The sequence below is a fragment of the Phyllostomus hastatus genome, unplaced genomic scaffold, assembly GCF_019186645.2.
Source record: "Phyllostomus hastatus isolate PE091 unplaced genomic scaffold, TTU_PhHast_1.1 phas_contig_254, whole genome shotgun sequence".
Lineage (NCBI taxonomy): Eukaryota > Metazoa > Chordata > Mammalia > Chiroptera > Phyllostomidae > Phyllostomus > Phyllostomus hastatus.
In genome coordinates this window covers 21160426-21180682 of record NW_025333810.1, presented here as the reverse complement: position 1 = coordinate 21180682, position 20257 = coordinate 21160426, and the positions used below count along the sequence as shown (strand labels likewise).

The 20257-nt window shown below is 37.8% G+C and overlaps 1 protein-coding gene across 1 annotated transcript in view; it reads left to right on the top strand.

The window, feature by feature from the left end:
• Window positions 1-20257, top strand: part of FBN2 (fibrillin 2) — a 256232-nt gene that overhangs the window by 199553 nt on the left and 36422 nt on the right. The window contains exons 35-48 of the mRNA XM_045838059.1: window positions 2465-2587; window positions 3130-3252; window positions 6348-6509; window positions 7216-7284; window positions 7733-7858; window positions 8984-9109; window positions 10069-10221; window positions 12464-12532; window positions 13598-13723; window positions 13905-14030; window positions 14488-14613; window positions 16477-16593; window positions 18197-18325; window positions 18729-18848. Coding sequence (XP_045694015.1) covers window positions 2465-2587; window positions 3130-3252; window positions 6348-6509; window positions 7216-7284; window positions 7733-7858; window positions 8984-9109; window positions 10069-10221; window positions 12464-12532; window positions 13598-13723; window positions 13905-14030; window positions 14488-14613; window positions 16477-16593; window positions 18197-18325; window positions 18729-18848 — 1695 coding nt within the window. The remainder of the gene's footprint in view (window positions 1-2464; window positions 2588-3129; window positions 3253-6347; window positions 6510-7215; window positions 7285-7732; window positions 7859-8983; window positions 9110-10068; window positions 10222-12463; window positions 12533-13597; window positions 13724-13904; window positions 14031-14487; window positions 14614-16476; window positions 16594-18196; window positions 18326-18728; window positions 18849-20257) is intronic.

Sequence of the window (20257 nt, the reverse complement as noted above, 5' to 3'; positions counted from 1 at the left end):
CATGGATTATTTTGCCGAATGAATAATGAGGAAGGCAGCTTTCATCTCTTATGAAGTTTTCCTGGCCATGAGCCAACGGTTGGAAGTTTGGCTCATTCTTTTTTTTTTTAACCATTTCTTTTTTTATCACTAAATGAATGGCATGTGGAAAAACTATTCAGCTTTTAAAGTATGATATACTACCTACCCCAATCACTGCTATTTAATGTGTTTATCAAAATCTAAGTAGCCCATTTTTGGCACTTGCCATCATGTTTCCGTCTGCTGTCTGTGTGTCTGGGACTGGAAGTCCTCTTTGGGGACTGCCCTTTTGCCTAATAGTAATGTCTCCTTCCTCTAAGTTATGACATCATCCTACTTTCCTAGAAATGGGGCTTTGTGACTAGGCTCATATCTTTCCAAGAAAAAGAATTTGGATTTTCTTTTAAATTAGAGACCCAGTTCATATTACATATCATTTGGGTCATCATTGTGTTCATAAGTAGTACATCAAAATGTAAATGAAGAAAAGGAAAGATGGAAAACAATTCATATAAACCATAAGGCTTTAACAGATTTAGTGATTCATAGAAAACATTTTAAAAAATACCTCAGGCTAACTGCTAGACAAAGATAATGAAACAAAACCAGATTACAGACTCTCCCTACACTAGTGTCTAATCAAATGAACAGAAATAGTAAATACTGGCATGTGCTCACGTGCGCACACACACACACATACACACTCTTCACCAGCAGCAACCGGAGACCAAAGTACACAACCAGGTTGGCTCAGAGTAGAGCTTGACCCAGTGACAAAAGTGGCACTGAAGAAGGAAAGTGGAATTTTCCATAAATATACCTCAATTTTGAGAGAATCAGATAAGAGGATGTAAAGTAGGCCTTAGGGAAGATGACATTAGAAACTGAAAGCATTCATTCTTCTACACGGACCTGCTGGATTGGGCAGAATCTAATCCACTCTACACAAGGCAGCTGTGGAGTGAGCTTCATTTTTTTCCCCAGTCCTGGTTTCTTCTAAACACTGAAACCAGTTAGTAGAAAGTGTGAGTCAGTATGGTTATGGAATTACATGATTTATTACCCATGTCAGTTTGACAAGAGCTAGTGGGAAAAGGAACAAGTAAGCAGTAGCCAGACACTTCTGCCAACATAAAATTTCAAAATTAATTCTTTATACATAACACAGAATTTCCTCTTCATAATTCTGGTTCCTTTATCTGTGGCAGAGGACCTTCCAAAACTTCTCCCAGACCTTCCCCAAGTTGACGCTATATACTCTTGAAGAGAATGCAAGACAGTATTCTCTTTAAAAATTTTACTTTATACAACTATAACATTATTTAAATGATCATTTAAAAGTAAAATGCATACTCAGATGGCTGATAACACATTCTATTTTCAGTTCAGTGATTAACTATGAGTTTTTATTCATTTATATAAAGAGAATAATTTTGTTTATTGCCCCAACACAAAAGGAGACACCTTTATATATCAGTTAAACTTAAAACACAATTTGAACCATCCCTTAAAACTAAGATAGTTGAAATTCACTATTTTAATCTTAATTAGCATATTTTAATTGACCAGAGACTTTTTTAGACTTAAGGAAGCACTTTAGGATGATTTGCATGGTCTAGCTTAAAACGACATGCCTGGTCTGCATTCTCGGAATATGAGGTAATTGGTGTATGGCATGTTCGCCCTCTTCCTGTGAGGAGAAATACAGATGATTTCTGCAGCTGTACACACACACACACACACACACACACACACACACTCAGGTCTCATTTTCATATGAATGAGGAGCAATTTCTTATTTATTGACTTTGAGCTAAAGCCTCATGGAAGAGTTTCATAAACTGGATTTCGGACTTCAATAAAGCTATTTTAATGAAATTTGTAGGGATGTGGAGCAATGAATGATCTTATTTCATGCTCTTAGGAGAAAAATTATTTCCCTTTTGAAACTGACTTTATAACAGATCAGATTACAGAATAAAAAAGTTTTTAAAAGTTAAACTTAAGTAATGTTAATAATATATTTAATATTTAAAGTATTGTGTTATATATGTTCTATGTTGTAGATGTTTAAAAAACATCTGTTTGCACTAAGTTAATAGAATGTTTGAATTTGTTTTTACCTTTAATTCTTACCTCATTCCTTTCATTTGTTCATATTTAATTTTTGTATTTTTTATGCCTTTGGGAAATTCTTTTTGTTTAGATATATTATAACCCAAGACAGGTCAAATAACATCAGTAGAATAAAATAATATTTCTTTTATATTTGTTCCTAGATGAGTATTAGTTGCTTGCCATTTACCTGGTCAGAGAAAAAGAAATTTTTTACTGCATAAGAATACCCAAGGAAATAAAAAATTTAATTAATGTTGTACATTAAATCAAAATATCCAAAATGTCCTTCTAAACAAGAGGTGACTATTTGTTTTTTAATTTTCAGATATTGATGAATGCTCCTTCCAAAACATTTGTGTCTTTGGGACGTGCAACAACTTGCCCGGCATGTTCCACTGCATCTGTGACGATGGCTACGAGCTGGACAGAACAGGCGGAAACTGTACAGGTGGGCCGGCTACGGGTGTAACTGTGCTCTTATTAGTTGGAGTGAATATTTTGTGCAAGGTTTAAAAATTCGTCAGATTTCTGCTTAGCTAACATTTTTTTGAAACAGAAAATTGCATTCTGATACATTTATTTTTAATGGAATTAATCCATTCTTATATAAACAGCCTAATATTAAATATCTAACATGAAACTAGGAAAGTATTTCTTTATGTATTTTGCACATGCATGCATACATACATACATACATATACATATGTATAAATATAATTTTAGTTAAGCAAATAGTGACATAGTTTTTTTCTTCTTCAGAATTCCAACATTTAGTTATTCATCTGTTAAGGATATTAAATGACATTATCATAATTACTGTGTGACGGACCTGTGGAAATTGTTTTAGGAGTATACAAGGATTTAATCTTTATTGTATTGTACTAAGGGCTTTAGAGTGATCTACTATGTTACAAGAAATCGCCAAATATTTAGAAACAGCAGTAAGCATAGTAAAGATCTTAACATGGGCACTTTAAATGTTTTTCCTAGATATTGATGAATGTGCTGATCCCATCAACTGTGTGAATGGCCTCTGTGTCAACACGCCCGGTCGTTACGAGTGTAACTGCCCACCTGACTTTCAGCTGAACCCCACTGGTGTGGGTTGTGTTGGTAAGGAAAAGCTATCTGAAATGAGCAAATAGAATTATTTAGAGCTAAATATTCAAACCCACTTGGTAATGAACTGTGGTATTTGCTACAATGAATTTGTAAACAAAACAATCCTTCCCCTAAAGAAATTCTAGATTACCAAATTATATGGTCATTTTTATCGTGTTTATCTGCCAAGTTGTATTTGGAAATGAATTTTCAAGACATCTGCTCCAACTTCCTCCTCTCACAGGCTTGGGAACCAAGGCTTCAAGAGGCGCAGGACTTGGTTCAAAATCTCAGAGCTTGCAAATGGCAGAGCTGAGGCACAGCCGTGCACTGCTGGGCCCCCTGTCCAGTGCATTGGCCAGGACAGCATGAAGTGGTAGAACTAATGGATTATACATTATCTCTCCTATGAGCAGGGCCATGTAAGAGTGTAACAAATGAAGTGATGAGAGGAGAGGAATTGGAGAACTGGATTTCTTTAGCCAAACTATTGGAGTGGAGCAAGTTGGGGGCTCTGTGGGCAGGGGTGGGGGGCAAAGAAGGTAGTAATAAAGGTTCAGAATCTGTTTTCAACATTCCTGACATCTCTGATCGTTTTAAAATAATTGTCCAGTGTTTGCCATCTGCCCTGTTTCTGCTCCTCAGTGAGCGTTTACCTAGAAGTTAATGGTCTGGAGAATTTCTTGACAGGACACAAAAAAACTTTTTTAAAAAGGGGGGAGGGAATTCTTGCTTCAGTGCAAATCTGCCCCCTGTCCTCAGTGTCAGTTTTCTAGACCTTGCAGTATATGGGGGAGTGTTTGCCACGGCGATTTATACACAATTTTTATATTGTTTTCAAATTTTAGAGAATACATTGAGTTATAGTGTATGGCTGCTCCAAGTTCTGACTTTTTCATTCAGACTTATTTGTCCAGTGAATATTGAGTGCTTTCTCTTCTAGGGGCTACAGAGGGAGTATACTAAGCAAATTCACTGGTTTTGAGTTTACATGTTGGTGGCAGGGAGACAGATAGAGCGAGAAGAAATTCTGACACTGGAGGTGGTTGTAGGATAAGTGCTGTGTTGTTTGGAGGGTGGGAGAGTCAGAGCCTCAAAGGAGGGAACATGCCAGCAGGACCTCTGAGAGGAGACAACTTGTCTTCAAGGCAAAGGAGCAGCCAGTGCAAAAGGCCTGTAACAGGAGAACACTGGTGTCAGAGATACAGCCCGGAGGCTGAGGCAGAGGCAGAGGGTGGAGTGAGTGGGAGGAGTAAGAGGAAAGGAGCCAGAGGAGGAGCAATAGCCCAGATCGAAAAGTGGTTCTCAGCCCAAGCTGCACTGTGAGATCCCATTTGGGACCTTGAAATTATTCTGATGCCTGCTTCACTCCCAGAAATCGAGTCACTGGAGCCTCAGTATTCCTTAAAAGCTTCCTTGGAGCAAACCAAAGCTAAGAAAAGGCAGCTAATAAAAGGGAGTGCTCCAAAAGTTAAACATAAACAAATGCCAAAAGCTATTAAGAGTAAGAAAAATCAAAACAATTATATAAACATCACTTTATATCTAATAGGCAGGCAAAAATTAGACTGGGTAATGTGAAGTGTTGGTCCGTGGACCTCAAAGGTCCCTCTGTTCTATTGGTAGAAGCACAGACCGGGACAGCCCTGCAAAGAATGAACACAGTGCTCAGATTCACTGTCAGCACATAATCAATTTCTTGTTTCAGTTTCTTTTTAGAGCATTTCTGTTTATATGGATTGATGCTTCATGGCTTCATTCTTCCTTAGAGGTTTTCCAAAGAACAAAGACACGTTGTCTCACAAATACCGTTACATGATGAGATGTTAGGAATCTTAATTTTGTTTTGAACCACTTGATTTCATTATTAGTTATGCCCAATGACGCTAAAAACAAAGAACATAATTACAAAGTAGAAAATGATGGTGTCACCTAGTTAGATGACCCAATAGTGAAATAAAATGTCACTGTTGTATCATTTGTCAACTTGTTGTTTTGTGCAAGGGATTACATCACCTTTCAAAAAGGTGTAACACCTTTTTGTTACACCTTTTGTTACAGACTGGAGACACTGTATTTTGAATCTTCTTTGAGCATTTATTGAACACAGTTGAGAGTTCAAAAGTTTTCACTTTCTGGCCATAATGGCAGGAGAAGAAAATTGACAGTGGAAAACGTTTTACAATTGTTAGATGTGTCGAAAGATGGATGCAACAGAGGCCGGCCCTCTAGTCTGGATTCTAAAGAAAATGGTGAAATTCATCATATAAGCAAAATGCCAGGCTGTGTGTGAGTCTTCAGAGGCCAATATCCTAGATGAAATTTTTCACATTCCAGAATCAAAGAATAAGTGAACCATATATTTCTGTAGGCAAAGGAAATATGATATTCTTGACTGTTAGTCAATAAGAAATCAACGTGCAATATTTGATGAGAATTTGAAAGAATCATCCCAGGTTCTTTCTTCTTCTGTATTCAAAATTTAATTGCTGTGGATCTTAGGTACACAAATGGTAAACCCAGATGTTTAGACAAGGGTTATTGGAAGGAAGTACGTGATATGGAAATAGAAGAAAAATCATTGATGATTCTAATTGGTGTTGCTAATCTAAAGGTGAAAATAGATTCCATTTGTGGAGCAAAGGAAATAGCTGCCCTCTCATGAATGAAATTATGAGCTGTCAAAGTTTTCAAAAATGTCATCAGGTATGTGTTTCAATGATGCAAAATCAAGAAAAAGAACAAGTAAGGATAAGCTGGAACCTACTACAGATGTGTTTGAAATGTGGAATCAGTCTTTACAAAATGGATGTTACAGGTTCAGGCCCCACAGCTGACAGATAGTTCATTGCATTCATAGGACCATTTCAGGTATACTTATCTTCAAGACCAAGAAAATATGGAGTAAAACTTGAGTTAGTATTCAATTCTTACTAAAATGTCAAGTAAGGTTGTTTCACTTTGCAAGAGATTGTTTTGTACTGAGGATAAAGCAAACCTTTTATATTAATGTACAAGAACTTGACTTCCATCATTTAGTGATTTTTCTCTAAAAAGGAATTCTTACTATGGCAAGGGCAATCTTAAGCTCCTGTGTTTCTCTGCAGACAACCGTGTGGGTAACTGCTACCTGAAGTTTGGTCCTCGAGGAGACGGGAGCCTGTCCTGCAACACTGAAATTGGGGTGGGCGTCAGTCGCTCCTCCTGCTGCTGCTCCCTGGGGAAGGCCTGGGGGAACCCCTGTGAGACGTGCCCCCCTGTCAATAGCAGTGAGTATGGAGCTGAAGCAGAGGAAGGGAACGAATTCGGGTAGCTGAAAACCTGTTGCAATTTTTTCTTGCACTGGAGACGGGAGAAAGAGCAAGGGCAAACTTTTACGTTTGGACTGCTTTCAGTGATGATGCTGAAACCAGCCAAGAGTGTTTTACATAAAACAAATTTGAGTCCTTCTCTTCTTATTGTTTTTCATGATATGATAAAAAGAAAAAAATCAATTTTTAACCACAATCCAATATGAATAGTGATATTATCAATTCTCCATGGTGTCACAGATAAATTAGGCTATTCCTGGTTCTCCTCAGAGGTTCAGTTCAGGTTCATAGCTGTGTTGTACTCCTGAGATTATTCACTTTATGCCTTATGTTGAGACATGTATTCGATAAGGACGTAGATGAAACTTGTAAATTGTCAAGTATTTAAGTTTTTATTTACTAGCCAAAAAAAGTTGTGATATAAATGGTCTGCAAAGGAGTGTTTTCTTTAATTTAAAACAAATGGTTTTTATTGTCCTGTCTATATAATTTATGAAGTAATGATCATATATCATGGAAAACATAATATACTTTTAAATGTATTTGAATAGCTACTAAAGAAAATGTATGTGTGTTTTGAGCCTGGCAATTACTGAAGGCTCGTTCATTGTCTAAGCCACTTGGACATGGGTATCAAATCTCTTTTTTTTTCTTTGTTTTGTAGCTGAATATTACACCTTGTGTCCCGGGGGTGAAGGCTTCAGACCCAATCCCATCACAATCATCTTAGAAGGTGAGTGCAGCTTCAGTTCTCACCCAGATTTAACCATGGTGAAGCATTAACTTTTAGAGAAAAAGCTGGTAAAAAAAATTAGTGTGGAGCAACCCCAACAAGATTATTTTAAACAATTTCAGATGGACAGTCAATCACCAGGATGCTAAATAACCACTTGTAAGTCAGGAAAGTATGACCCACTGCAGTGATCTAATGTCTGACTGTTCCGCAAAGAAACTCTCTTTACCGATATCTCCTAGCTGTAATCACCCACATCTTGCTTTTAAAACTCCTCTCAGATGGTGGCAAAACACCAACAAAGCAGGACCCTCCATGGTCAGACTAAACCTGCTGTCTAAGTGTGCATTCACATGGATGCATGGAAGTCACGTGTTTGAAAGTCTAACAAGAGCTCCTGTCTTTCACGATGGTCTTGGTTGTAAGTGCGCTGTCTCCCCTTGTGCAGACATTGATGAGTGCCAGGAGCTACCAGGTCTCTGCCAGGGAGGAAACTGCATCAACACTTTCGGGAGCTTCCAGTGCGAGTGCCCGCAAGGCTACTACCTCAGCGAGGAAACCCGCATCTGTGAGGGTGAGGTGAATTTATACCTAAAAAACAATCAGTGCTATCAAAAACAAAATTCCTGATCATGCCTGGGGAAGGGGCTCCATCCTCACATTCTGTCAAAAAATCTGTTGAGACTGGTTCATGGCTTTTTTCTTTTCGTATCAACACTGTCCGATAAATTAATTCACAGCTCATTTGCTATAATTTACTGTTGTTTTTTTATGCGTAAATGGATTAATTAAATATAAATGTGAAAACATCCATTATCAAGTAACTTATTAGTTCAAATATTAATTAGGATTATAGTTTTCATAGGGAAAATAGGTAAGCTTGAATGAGTCTATTAATATTCTTCAGTAATTTTTAAATATTGGACTACATGTTGGACCACTAAGAAGAAATGCAGAGGTGATGCAGACACCTTTCTTGCTTCCATTCCCCCCCTACTTTTATCCCTTGGCACTACAGTCATCCTTTTAGGGGCCCATGTCCCCATCAGATGGGGAGCAAGGTCCATAGCTTATTCATCATTATAGCTACAAGTCATCCTAGCTTACAGTAAATCTCAGTATTTATGGGATCAGTGAAGGCTTCTAAGGATGAACATTAAACATGGAAGCATTTCCATTATAACCTTTCCTTTGGAACATGTTATACCTAACATGTATCTGGGAGAGATACAATTTAAGATGGGGGACAATCGGCATTTGCTCTGCTGCTGGAATCTCTGAATGGGGACTAACTTAAAAGGAGCTGTGAACGTAAAGACTTTCCTAACTGGACTGAGTTTAAAGTTAGCACTAAAATTTAGTGTAGATGATATAAGAGGAAAGCAGGCTTTAAAGCATTTCCATTTGAAAAATATGAAATTTCAATTTAAAAAATGCAGGTTCCATTTAAATTATTTTTTGCCACCCTGGAATCATTTCTTTTGATCATTTATTTCTTAATACTGGATTATTTTTTTTGAAGGAAAACCACACCTCCTGTCATGTCAGTGCACATTTTGGAGTATTATCAATGTAATTGCTTTAAATTCTGAATTGTATGGAAACATGGATTTGGGGAGTCATCGTATGCTTTGTTCAGTAGTTTAAATAATATAAACTCCTGGGGAAATATCTTAATGGATATTGTTGCCTGCTCTAGATATTGATGAGTGTTTTGCACATCCTGGTGTGTGTGGGCCTGGGACCTGCTACAACACGCTGGGAAATTATACCTGCATTTGCCCACCTGAATACATGCAGGTCAACGGAGGCCACAACTGCATGGGTACGTGAAGGTCTCTGGGGTCACTTAGGTCACAGTTGTGGACCTCCCATGTGAGATGCTTGTGTCTCAGAATTAGTCCATAAAATGTAGAAAGTCAACCTCTGTGAATAAGTATTTCAAAGTCTTATAAAATTCTGGCTCTGTATCATGTTTTTGAACTTTTGTTACCCCTTCATGCAGTTATAAAATAAGTTAGTTATGGGGCTGTAATGTACAGCACAGGGAATATAGTCAATATCGTAATAACTTTGTATGGTAACAGATCATAGTGATCACATTATAAAATATAGAAATATAGAATCACTGATGTGCACCTGAAACTAATATAGTATTGTATGTCACCTACACTTTAGTGTTAGAAAAGGAAATTTACATTTTTTAAAAAACACAAGTCTAAGGTAGAAAATTTCATCAAATGTAATAATTACATGTTCTTAAACAATTTTCATTTTTCATTTCTATAAAATGAACATTATAAGGTAAAGAGACCAGCCAAAGAACATACATGCATAACCCACAGACACAGACAGCGGATATGGCCTGAGGGAAGGGGGGAGCTGGTGGAGGTGGGCAGAGGAGGGGAAAATAGGAACATCTGCAATAGTGTCAACAATAAAAATAAAGTTAAATAAATGAGGTGAACATTATTTTACAAATGAGAACATTTGAAATTTAATATGTAATACTTTTTAAAATAAATGCTTTTAAATATAGAAAAAATATCTATTAACTTTGTTTCCCAAGAAAATTATAAATGAAAACCCTTATTTAGAAACAGGAGATATGATAACCTAAAAATGACTCATGTTTCACCTAAAGAATTATTTTAAGACACCGCTAAATGACCGAGACATTGTTTAGAGTTATGTTCCTGGAGAAAGTTTGGGGTCTCCGTGTAGGTAGCCTTCACTGTTAGCTACTGGATGATGTGATTGGCTGGCTTGTTTTTCTACATGTAGACATGAGAAAAAGCTTTTGTTACCGAAGCTATAATGGAACCACTTGTGAGAATGAGTTGCCTTTTAATGTGACAAAGAGGATGTGCTGCTGCACGTACAATGTGGGCAAAGCCTGGAACAAACCTTGTGAGCCATGCCCGACCCCAGGGACAGGTAAGCACAGACCACGTACTTCTGCTGAAGGCCAGGGCAGTGACACAGGCACATAGGTGGCAATCTAGTAAAAGCAAACGTGCATTAGAACCAGACATGCTTGGTTCTGAAACCCCAGTGGCCCTCTCTGGGAGTACAAACACTAATTTCTGGTATGTCAGTTGACTAGAAGTCTGGACACTGAAGATAAGCTCCATTGCTAAAGAGTTAAAGTTTATAGCCCTGGTCTATTTTAATTCATTATCTTATACCATGCTGGTTAATCCTTCATTTATTCATTGAAAAAATAGTTTTTTACTAACTACTTTGTGTCTTTGGACTAGATCTGGAAGGTATAATGTTTTGATGGAAAAAAAAACTTGTGGTAATTTAAAATTAAGTTCAGTAGTGTTATACTTTAGATCGATCTTGGAAAATATGCAAAAAATGGATTTAATGAGCAAACTTTACCTAAAAGAAACTTTTTGTCAAAGTAGTCTTTAGCATTTTCCCCCTTAAACTTATCTGAAATTTTTAAGCAGAAAAAGAGAACTGATGTCACATGGTAAAACATTTTTTAGAAGCATAGATTCTTTTGAAAGAAAATAGAGACGAGCAAAAAAATTATCTTAAAATTATTGCCTACTCAGGTTTTTGGAAAGTGGTCATTTTTAATAATTTTAGATACTAAGTTGATCCAGTAGGACCAATATAGAAACAATGATTATATATTCATTACTACATATTACTCAGATTACATGCATTAAAAAGTTTTATGTAATGTGATGATGAAATGAAACTAATGAGAGATGATGAAAAGTGATATGGGGGTGCCATGTGGTGGTTCAGATTCAATGGGCGAATGGATTTTCTTAACCCTATCTTGCCATAGTTTGTTTAAAAAAATCAAATAGAAACATTTTTACAATTCTCTAATTTAAAAACCCCATCAGTTGGAAATAGAAAATCCCTGGTTTGGGGAATGAAATACTACTTAGTTTTTGTAAGAGGAGGTAAAAGGCTTGGGTTTGACAGACAGGTCTATATTCAGATTGACTCTGCCACTTATTGTCTGACTTCATGTAGATTATTGATCCTTTATGAAGCTGATTCCTCATATATAGCATAGGAATAATAAATAATGACAGTGACTACTTCACATGGCTATACTGACGATTAAATGAGATGATGTATATAAATTACGGTTCTCAGGTTAGCAGGCAATTAGAAACCATTAAATTGGGCATCTGTTATGTGCCTCTCAGTATATTCTGGATGCGCGATGGATGTTGGTGGATGAAACATACGAAGACCCTCCTACTGGAGTAGAGTATGTTGTATATGTTTTACCTAATACCCTTCAAGAGTTTTACTCAGCGGTGGGCATCAGAAGCAGTCTGCTTCTTCCATATTAGAATGTGTGTGTAGGACTGTGGGGAAGGGAGGATGTAGGGAAGTGGAGGAGGGTATAGAGAGACAAATGGTGATGGATGGAGACTTGACTTGGGGTGCTAAACCCACAATACCGTACACAGATGATGTGATGTAGACTCATGCGCCTGAAACATGTTTAATTTTGTTAACCAGGGTCATGCAATAAACTCAATAAAAAGACAAAGAATAAATTATGGACCTGAAAAAATGAACTTAGAGTTTGTTTCAGTTTCTATTAGTTTTGTGAACTATGAGTAGGAGTAATTCTTCCAGTCTCTATTTTTTTCCATGATGTATTGTTTTTGGTGCCTCCAGTTTCACATTTTAGCAAACAGACATTTACGTTTTTAAAAAATACAGAATTTACATCTCATTCATTATTCATTATAACCTACTTGATCATTACAAAATTATTTTTTATGCCTATGCCTTTGTGCAACTTTGTGATGCCTTTTTACGTTTGTTCTTTAATTTGGTTTTTAAATCGACATAAGTTGGATCAGTTTTAAAGCCCAGCTTATCAAAAGAAAAATAATTTATGTGCCCCCAGTAGATACTTTGAATCTTGTAATGATTTATTTATTCTCTGGTATCAGAGCAGTAGAAGGTCAATAGCGATGATAACAGTAACGATGGTGGCGAAGACTGCTTCGACCTTCACCTCGAATCTGGGAGCGGATATTGTTACCAGATAAACATGATTGAAATGAAAATGTCTGGCTGTGAATAATATAAAATGTATTTGGCAGTGAAGGTAGTACTTGTAAAATTTTATTTTGAAGGAGTTGGAGAATGTTAAGAGTGAATTTGGTTTGTTTGTATTTTAAAGCTGACTTTAAAACCATATGTGGAAATATTCCTGGGTTCACCTTTGACATTCACACAGGAAAAGCTGTTGGTGAGTTTTTTTCAGCTTGTGCTTATTTTAATACATGTGTGTAGAATTTTGTAAAAATGTATTCAGTGCTTTTACAGTTTGAAGCCCCATGAAATGTAATAATACGAGTCTGATGTAATACAGTCGGATGGAAAAGAGACAGCGTGGTCACAGGCTCTGACCAGTGTGACCAGTGACGCTGTTCTGTCCGCTTGGTCTGGTGCTTGGGACGACAGTTACGTGACTCTCTCGACGAAACCTGTGGTTTTCCTTTTGGTGCATATTATATCACATGGCTCTAAGTAAGCCCTCTCATTTTAACTTTTAGTTGCTATTTTCATACATACATGTTTAAGTGTTCGGTGTTTTTTTGCTATATCCCTTTCTTCCAATCTCCTTACAAATTTGCAAGGTTATTAATTATATAAATTACTTCCTTCTAAATGCACTTTCTTTTTTCCAGTTTTTATTTATTCTTTTAGAAAGAGGGGAAGGAAAGGAGAAAGGGAGAGAAACATTGATTGGTTGCCTCTCGCATACTCCCAACTGGGGATCAAACCCTCAACCCAGACAGACATGTGCCTGAACCTTTGGTTTGAAGTCTGGTGCTCAACCCACTGAGCCACACCATCCAGGGCTAAATGTACTTTCTGTTGCTCATTCTACTTTTCTTCCTCAAAGATTATAAAAGTAATTTCATTTTAAGTCTTCATTATCAATACACTTATAAAAAAGGATATATAATTAAGAAGACACAACTTTCTTTATCAGATGTGTTTATCAGCAGCAGTTAGGGGAGCCTGACATGTAAGTTGAAGAGGAGGTATGATTCCAGAGGAAGTCCATTTGCTACATTGACACTGAAAGCATTTGGTATCTTTAATCAGCTACTTAAATTTTCCATTGTTGTTTAAAGGAAATAATGTATTTTATGGCCTGTATGCTTTGATGAAGCACAAAATCACTCATACCAGTACAGAATTGATTTTGGTGTCATTGAGTGTGTTCTCATCCCATTGTTCAAGGTTGCAGGGTGAGTATGTTAAGCAGAACCACATATATTTGTTCAAATCTGTTCAATTCCAGACATTGATGAATGTAAAGAGATCCCAGGCATTTGTGCAAATGGCGTGTGCATCAACCAGATTGGCAGTTTCCGCTGCGAATGCCCTACAGGATTCAGTTACAATGACTTGCTCCTGGTCTGTGAAGGTAACCTGAACGATGCGTGACCTTCCTCTGTGTAAGTTTGGTGAACATGAAGAGTGTTAGATAGCTTTCTAATGGTCTACAGTTTCTTTCTCAGAAGTTAGGAGTCAGTGACCGAATGGTTAAGTAAAGGTAATACTAATGCAGTACTGAAATTGTACAAGTGAATGTATTGCTCTTTCAGATATTGATGAGTGCAGCAATGGCGATAATCTGTGCCAGCGAAATGCAGACTGCATCAACAGTCCCGGCAGCTACCGCTGCGAGTGCGCTGCGGGCTTCAAACTCTCGCCCAACGGAGCCTGTGTTGGTGAGAAGGAGCCTGACTTCATTCTTGGGCACTGAGCACAGCATTCTTCAGATTTCCTATGCTGAAAAGTCGTCTCTGCTTTTCTGTCAAAAAGTATTTTCAAAGACAGTTTTGAAAAGATCTCCTTAGTAAATCTCTTCATTGATATTGAACCTGTTTCACCATATATATTAGGTTACTTTGTTCAGAAAAGAGGTCTCCTCAGAGGATTTTCCTAGCATTGGACAGAAAGTAAAATGGTATCCTTGAGATACCAGTCAACATATAAAAATCGCGTGATTTTAAAAGAAAGAGACTCAGACACTTTAAAGTCTTTATTGTGATTCAGCTGTTGTCATGGTTCATTTTCAGCCTATGGGTAATAATTAATAGCAGGTTATAGAAACATGCCTGTGAAAACAATGAAGGAATCTTAATAAAAATCAGATATGTGAAACATTGTCTCTCTTTGTTTTAGATCGCAATGAATGTTTAGAAATTCCTAATGTTTGCAGTCATGGCCTGTGTGTTGATTTGCAAGGAAGTTACCAGTGCATCTGCCACAACGGCTTCAAGGCGTCTCAGGACCAGACCATGTGCATGGGTAAGAGGGGCGTTAGCTCCAGAGGGCGAGGTGGAGCGGCGCTCCAGGGGCGAGAGCGGCTCGTCCAGAAGAGACTACAGTTTGGTCACTTGCCAAATTAACATGCCTTTATCAGAAACAATCTTGCAAAAAGTTAACTATGTTGAATTGTTTATGGTTTCATTCAGTATAAAATTTGCAAGCAGAGACACATCACAATATGTTCCTCGGTTCAGTGTTCACAACCCTTTTCCCCAGATGACTTTCACACGGGCTCTGGGGCACTCAGGGTTGTGTGGCAGTCACTGCGGTACCAGCTGCCCTGTACCCCTCTCTGTCACCATGGAGGAAAGCCTTTTTGACTACAGGAATGCCAGGGAGTAAGTAGTAAGAGTGACAGTTCTGAAATGAACATATGTACATACACATACAAACATATATACATATATACACTTTTCCCCCAAAATCACTGAATACATGGGCTTTATCTGCTTCTTTTGAGTTTTAACTCTTAAAACAACTTTTAGAAGCAACAGTAGCTAATGTAATGGTTAGTTAAACAGTAATAGTGTTCAGTAAGTACATGCTGAGCTGATGATTAATAAGATCTCAAATGCAGATAGGTGGATAACTTGGAACTCAGCATAGCTCCTTTAATCCAATGTCAGCCACTGGCTCTATCTCTGCGAAAAGTGTTCTCCACACCTTGCTCTCGAAGGAGGAAAATCAAACCATAACTTGGCTATTTATAATTAGCATGTTCTCCACTTAGGAAAAGCTAAAATTGTGAATCTGCTCTTTTGATATTGAAGATGACACCCACGTGAAGAGTAAAGTCAGATTTCAGGACTGCAGAACTAGTTCACTCTGTGGTGTATCCATACAGTGAGGGGCACCAGGGAAACCGCTCCATTCCTCCACTGCCTCCTAAGGGCTTGTCCCTTGGTGACAGGAAAAGTTCTCTGGGAGATGCTTGTGCAAAGGACTCGTAGAGGATCTGGCCCTATTTGCATAAGACAGAGAATATAATTTGCCAAAAACTAAGAGATTTATTATTCAGAAATTCATGTGGAGAAATCTGCCCTCAATCCTAACAATTCATCCAGGATGAGTCAGCTATACTCCTTGGTAATACCTCTCTTAAACAAAGCTTTCTTCCTCGGAGCTTTCTTCCTAAGGAACAATACCCCCACCCGCACCCCCACAGCGGAAGAGGTTCCATAGCCTGGAGTTCATAGTCTAGGAAATCTGCCCTCTTGCCTGAGAATGACCTTTCTAAGTATTTTCTCAATTTCATATTTTGAAGGCTAACAATATTGCATTCTAATTGACTTCAATCTAGATGCCACTAATTCATAAAATCTAGGAAACTAAAGTTTCTTTGTTGTGCTGATCAAATAAAGGTTTCTAGATGTCTGGGAGAGTGTTTATAATGCTCAATAGAACAGAATTGTTTTAAGGTTTCGAAAGATTAGTTTCCCTACAGTTGACAAGCAAACTATTCATTAAAACACCTCCATTCCTGTGGGAGCAGGGGTGGGCTGGGCAAAGGAGGAAAATTGGGACAACTGCAATAGAGTAACAACAAAAAATTTTATAAAAACAAAAGTAACAACAAAAAAACCCCCACCTCCTCCAAGGGGATGCTTGCTTAGCCATGTTCTGAGAGTTGTGTATGCCTGTAAGTCATTAAACAGCACTTTTTCTTATAATTTTATAACTTAGCATTTTTTTCTACCTCATACTTATTTTCTTTTAAGTAAATATGATTCCCTAGTATTGCATGAGGACAATCTAACTAAATGAGTAAAGCAACATGAATGTTGAATAGACTGTGTTTTTTTCATTAAAAATGGATCCCTTCGAGCCGATGTTTCTTTGTAGATGTCGATGAGTGTGAGCGGCATCCGTGTGGAAACGGAACCTGTAAAAACACCGTTGGGTCCTATAACTGTCTCTGCTATCCCGGGTTTGAGCTCACTCATAATAACGACTGCCTGGGTAAGTACGCAGTCCGCCTCAGGCTCCTGGCACTCCTGTGCCATTTCCACACAACACACGGAAATAAAAAATAACACCAAGGAGTAAGCATTTTCATTATTAACATTGCAAATGTGTGCCAAAAGGCACGTGACATTATTAATTCCTAGTTAACTAAAGCCTTAGTATTGGCGTAAATAATCACAAAAGTTTGCTGGGTTGAGTGCTTCTGTCAATCAACCAGTCGGTTCGGGGGAAGGCTGTGCAGGTGGTGGATGCATGGGGACTGCGCTGTGCTGTGGGGTTATTTCTACCCTTTAACTGGGATGGAAGATGGACGTGTCATTGTTTCAGCTTTGTTACAGTTATTTAGTATAATCTGTTCTTGATTTATACTCAAATACTGACAGTGTTCAACTTAATAGCATGTTGTGTGTTGGAACTTCATGTTCCTTCAGCTTTTGAAGCCAGGGACGCCCTTTCCCACAGAAACTGCGCGTGGGGCCTGGGTTTCCAGGTTGGCCTCAGAAGCCTGTTTGACCTCTGTTTGTGACCAACTTCAGATTTTCAATGGAAAATAAAACAACCTACTATGCAGTGGTGCAGGATTTTAGCCTCTGCCCTCACAGACAATGACTGAAATAAGAATGGCTAATGAGAGGGGGTGGTGCCTGTGTTTGGTGGAGGAGGCAATGGGAGAGATGACCACCAGTGCTGTCAGTGTTTCTCCTTTACCCTGTGTCAGGCACTGTGCTGGTGACGCTCTGACACGTAGCCTGGCTTACTTCACACGGCCCTGTAAGGGATGTGAAAGTAACTTAGGCTTTCTGCCATTACGAGACCATCATGGCTCAAACCTATCTCCTCATTTAACCCAACATATGTTCCTCTTGTTTTCCTTATTTTTCAAAATTCTGCAACTGGGAAAACATTGTCCAGCTAATTGGACATTGTATTCACCCACCACCGTCTTGTCTGTGGTTTCTCAGACCCTCTGCACAGTCACGGAGAACTGAAGCCCCAGACATGTTTCTGATCAAAGCACAGTCCTCACACAGCCCAGAAAATTACTCAACTGCAGTCAACCCTGAGCTTCACTGAAAACCTAACGCCAAAGGATAATTTTTTTCAAATTCAGTATTCTGTCAGTAAAACATGTCAGCAATTCTAGAGCCTTTTTAATATAATTGACTTTTCTGTATTTAATATGCTCCATTATTTGTCCTTTCAATATTGTCAGTTTATCTCCAGGTAAGGTCAATTGCAAATTAGGCAGTCAAGTTAAATTTATGTATTCCTCTGCCTCTGAGAAAAGAAATATTTTTTTTCAATTGAAAAGAATGGAAAATTTCACCTGAAACCTTCAACTTTTACTTGGTTATAAATTTCTGAGTTATATTAATATCCAAAATGTGCCCTTGTGGTTGAAATACAGTAGGACTTGATGTGATCTTATTAGTCACACGATACTGAGGATATGAACCAGTTTTCTCTGTGGTGATGAGCAATTGTAGTGTAGGGTTTTTGTAAGTGTGTACCAACAAATATGTTTTTAAGTTGCAACTTTTGACACAGTATATGTGTGAGAGCTCTCTCTTAAAAGCTGACTCCTGTTTGCTTACAGACATAGATGAGTGCAGTTCCTTTTTTGGTCAGGTGTGCAGAAATGGACGGTGTTTTAATGAAATTGGCTCCTTCAAGTGTTTATGTAATGAAGGTTATGAACTTACTCCAGATGGCAAGAACTGTATAGGTAAGTATCTGAATAGTAAACAGTCTTTCTGTTGTTTTCTATCCCCCCACCCCAGTCCCCACTTAAGAACTCATTCACATTTTATTTGAGCATCTGATCATGTGACCAAGTTAAGAAATATTCCTTATAAGAAATTAGCTAACAATTGAAAATGACTCATGTGCAGTGTTTTTATTGGGAGCTTGAGGCTATGCACATCTAAGTAAAAGTAGACAAAGGAAACAAAACAGGGAAATTTGCCTCTGGTCAAATGAGGAAGACCCAAGATGTCAAAAGAGTATCTCAGGGCATATTTGTCCTTAGTGACCCAGCAGATCAGAAGGCCAAAGTGGAATTTACATTAATATCACTTGGCAACAGTTATCTCACATTTGAGTAATTTTTATTTTGTTTCTCTTTAAAGATACCAATGAATGTGTAGCCCTTCCTGGCTCTTGTTCTCCCGGTACCTGTCAGAATTTGGAAGGGTCCTTCAGATGCATCTGTCCCCCAGGGTATGAAGTCAAGAGCGAGAACTGCATTGGTAAGGCTACCAATTATTCTGAGGTCCCTGAGCTGTTCAGTGTAACATGACCTGGTACAGACTCTATGGAAGTTTACGACACCCAGACCACTGCGAGTGTGCCCACCCAAGGAGTTAAACGTGCAGCTGCATGCATTTGTCTTATTGAATCATCAGAAATTATTTGAAGGTGGAGTGATGGGAATGCAGAATTTAGGGATGTGGGATTTTCAGTAACAGCAGTCTTCTACTAGTAAAAGAATTTTTGGTGCACTCTAATCTTTTTTCCAAATGCCAGTAGAGACTTTCTGCTGAATTTAAAGAATGTCTACAAAAATTGTAATCTTTGGCAACCAATTTTAAAACAGCTATTAAAGATGTCCAGAGTCCTAGAAATGTGGAGCAGAAAATCTTGACAATGCTGTTGAGACTTTTTTTTTCTCCTCAGGAAGGCCTCATGTCAAAACAGAAAATATTAATCCATTTGTCATAACAGATGTTTTTCTGTTGAAACTTTTCCAGCTTACAAGAACATTGTAACCACATCAAAAGTGGGTCCCAGAATTTCCTGGTGGACATGATGAAGGCCAACCTTTTTACAGTTACTTTATTTCACTTTTATACAAATTAGTTTTTACAGTCTTGTTGAAATTCAGAAGCACCAGAATCTCAGTGTGATTGCTGAGGGTGTTTTTGCCTTTCAGTTACCCACGTTTTAAAATATTCCATGTAGCTCTTCTGTTCACATTCAAGGGATTTATGTAGACAGAACTGAAGGAAATAGTTTACTTCATTAAATTTAATTATTTTTAGAGCATATAATTACATATAATGGATATCCCTAGTCATTCCAATTTGGTTTATATACCTTTTCCCTTTTCTGTCTGATTTGTGTAGCTCCTTGTAAGATTGTCTAGTGTTCTGAATACTTAAAAATAATAAATAATAGAAACACCTTAGTAAGAAATTTATTGGAATGCTTAAGATTTTTTTCTTTCATTTTCTTCCTCCATATTTATTCTCAGTTCTTCATTATTCTTGTGGTCCATCCCATTATGGAACAGCAGTAGCAGTATGTCATCCCTTAGGAGGGAAACAGAAACGCACGTGCTCCCTTGTGTCAGAAAGACTCAGCTACCTTTTCTCAGCGAAAAAACACCTGTGATTTGGTTATATTTTATTATACTTAAGAAATATTTTATATTCTCTATCCATTGTTAGCAATGCCACTATTTTGCATTTCTGAAAAGTTGGTTTTTAGTTAACTTTTGTCACTTTTAGAATATTTTCTTCAGGTCTGACTCTCTTCTATCAATTTTTTCGAGATGAAACGCTTCTCACACAAACCTATTTTTACACTTGTACACACACACACAAGTCCATTCTAACACACAATGGACATTATACTGAACACAGCGCCTTTCAGGTGC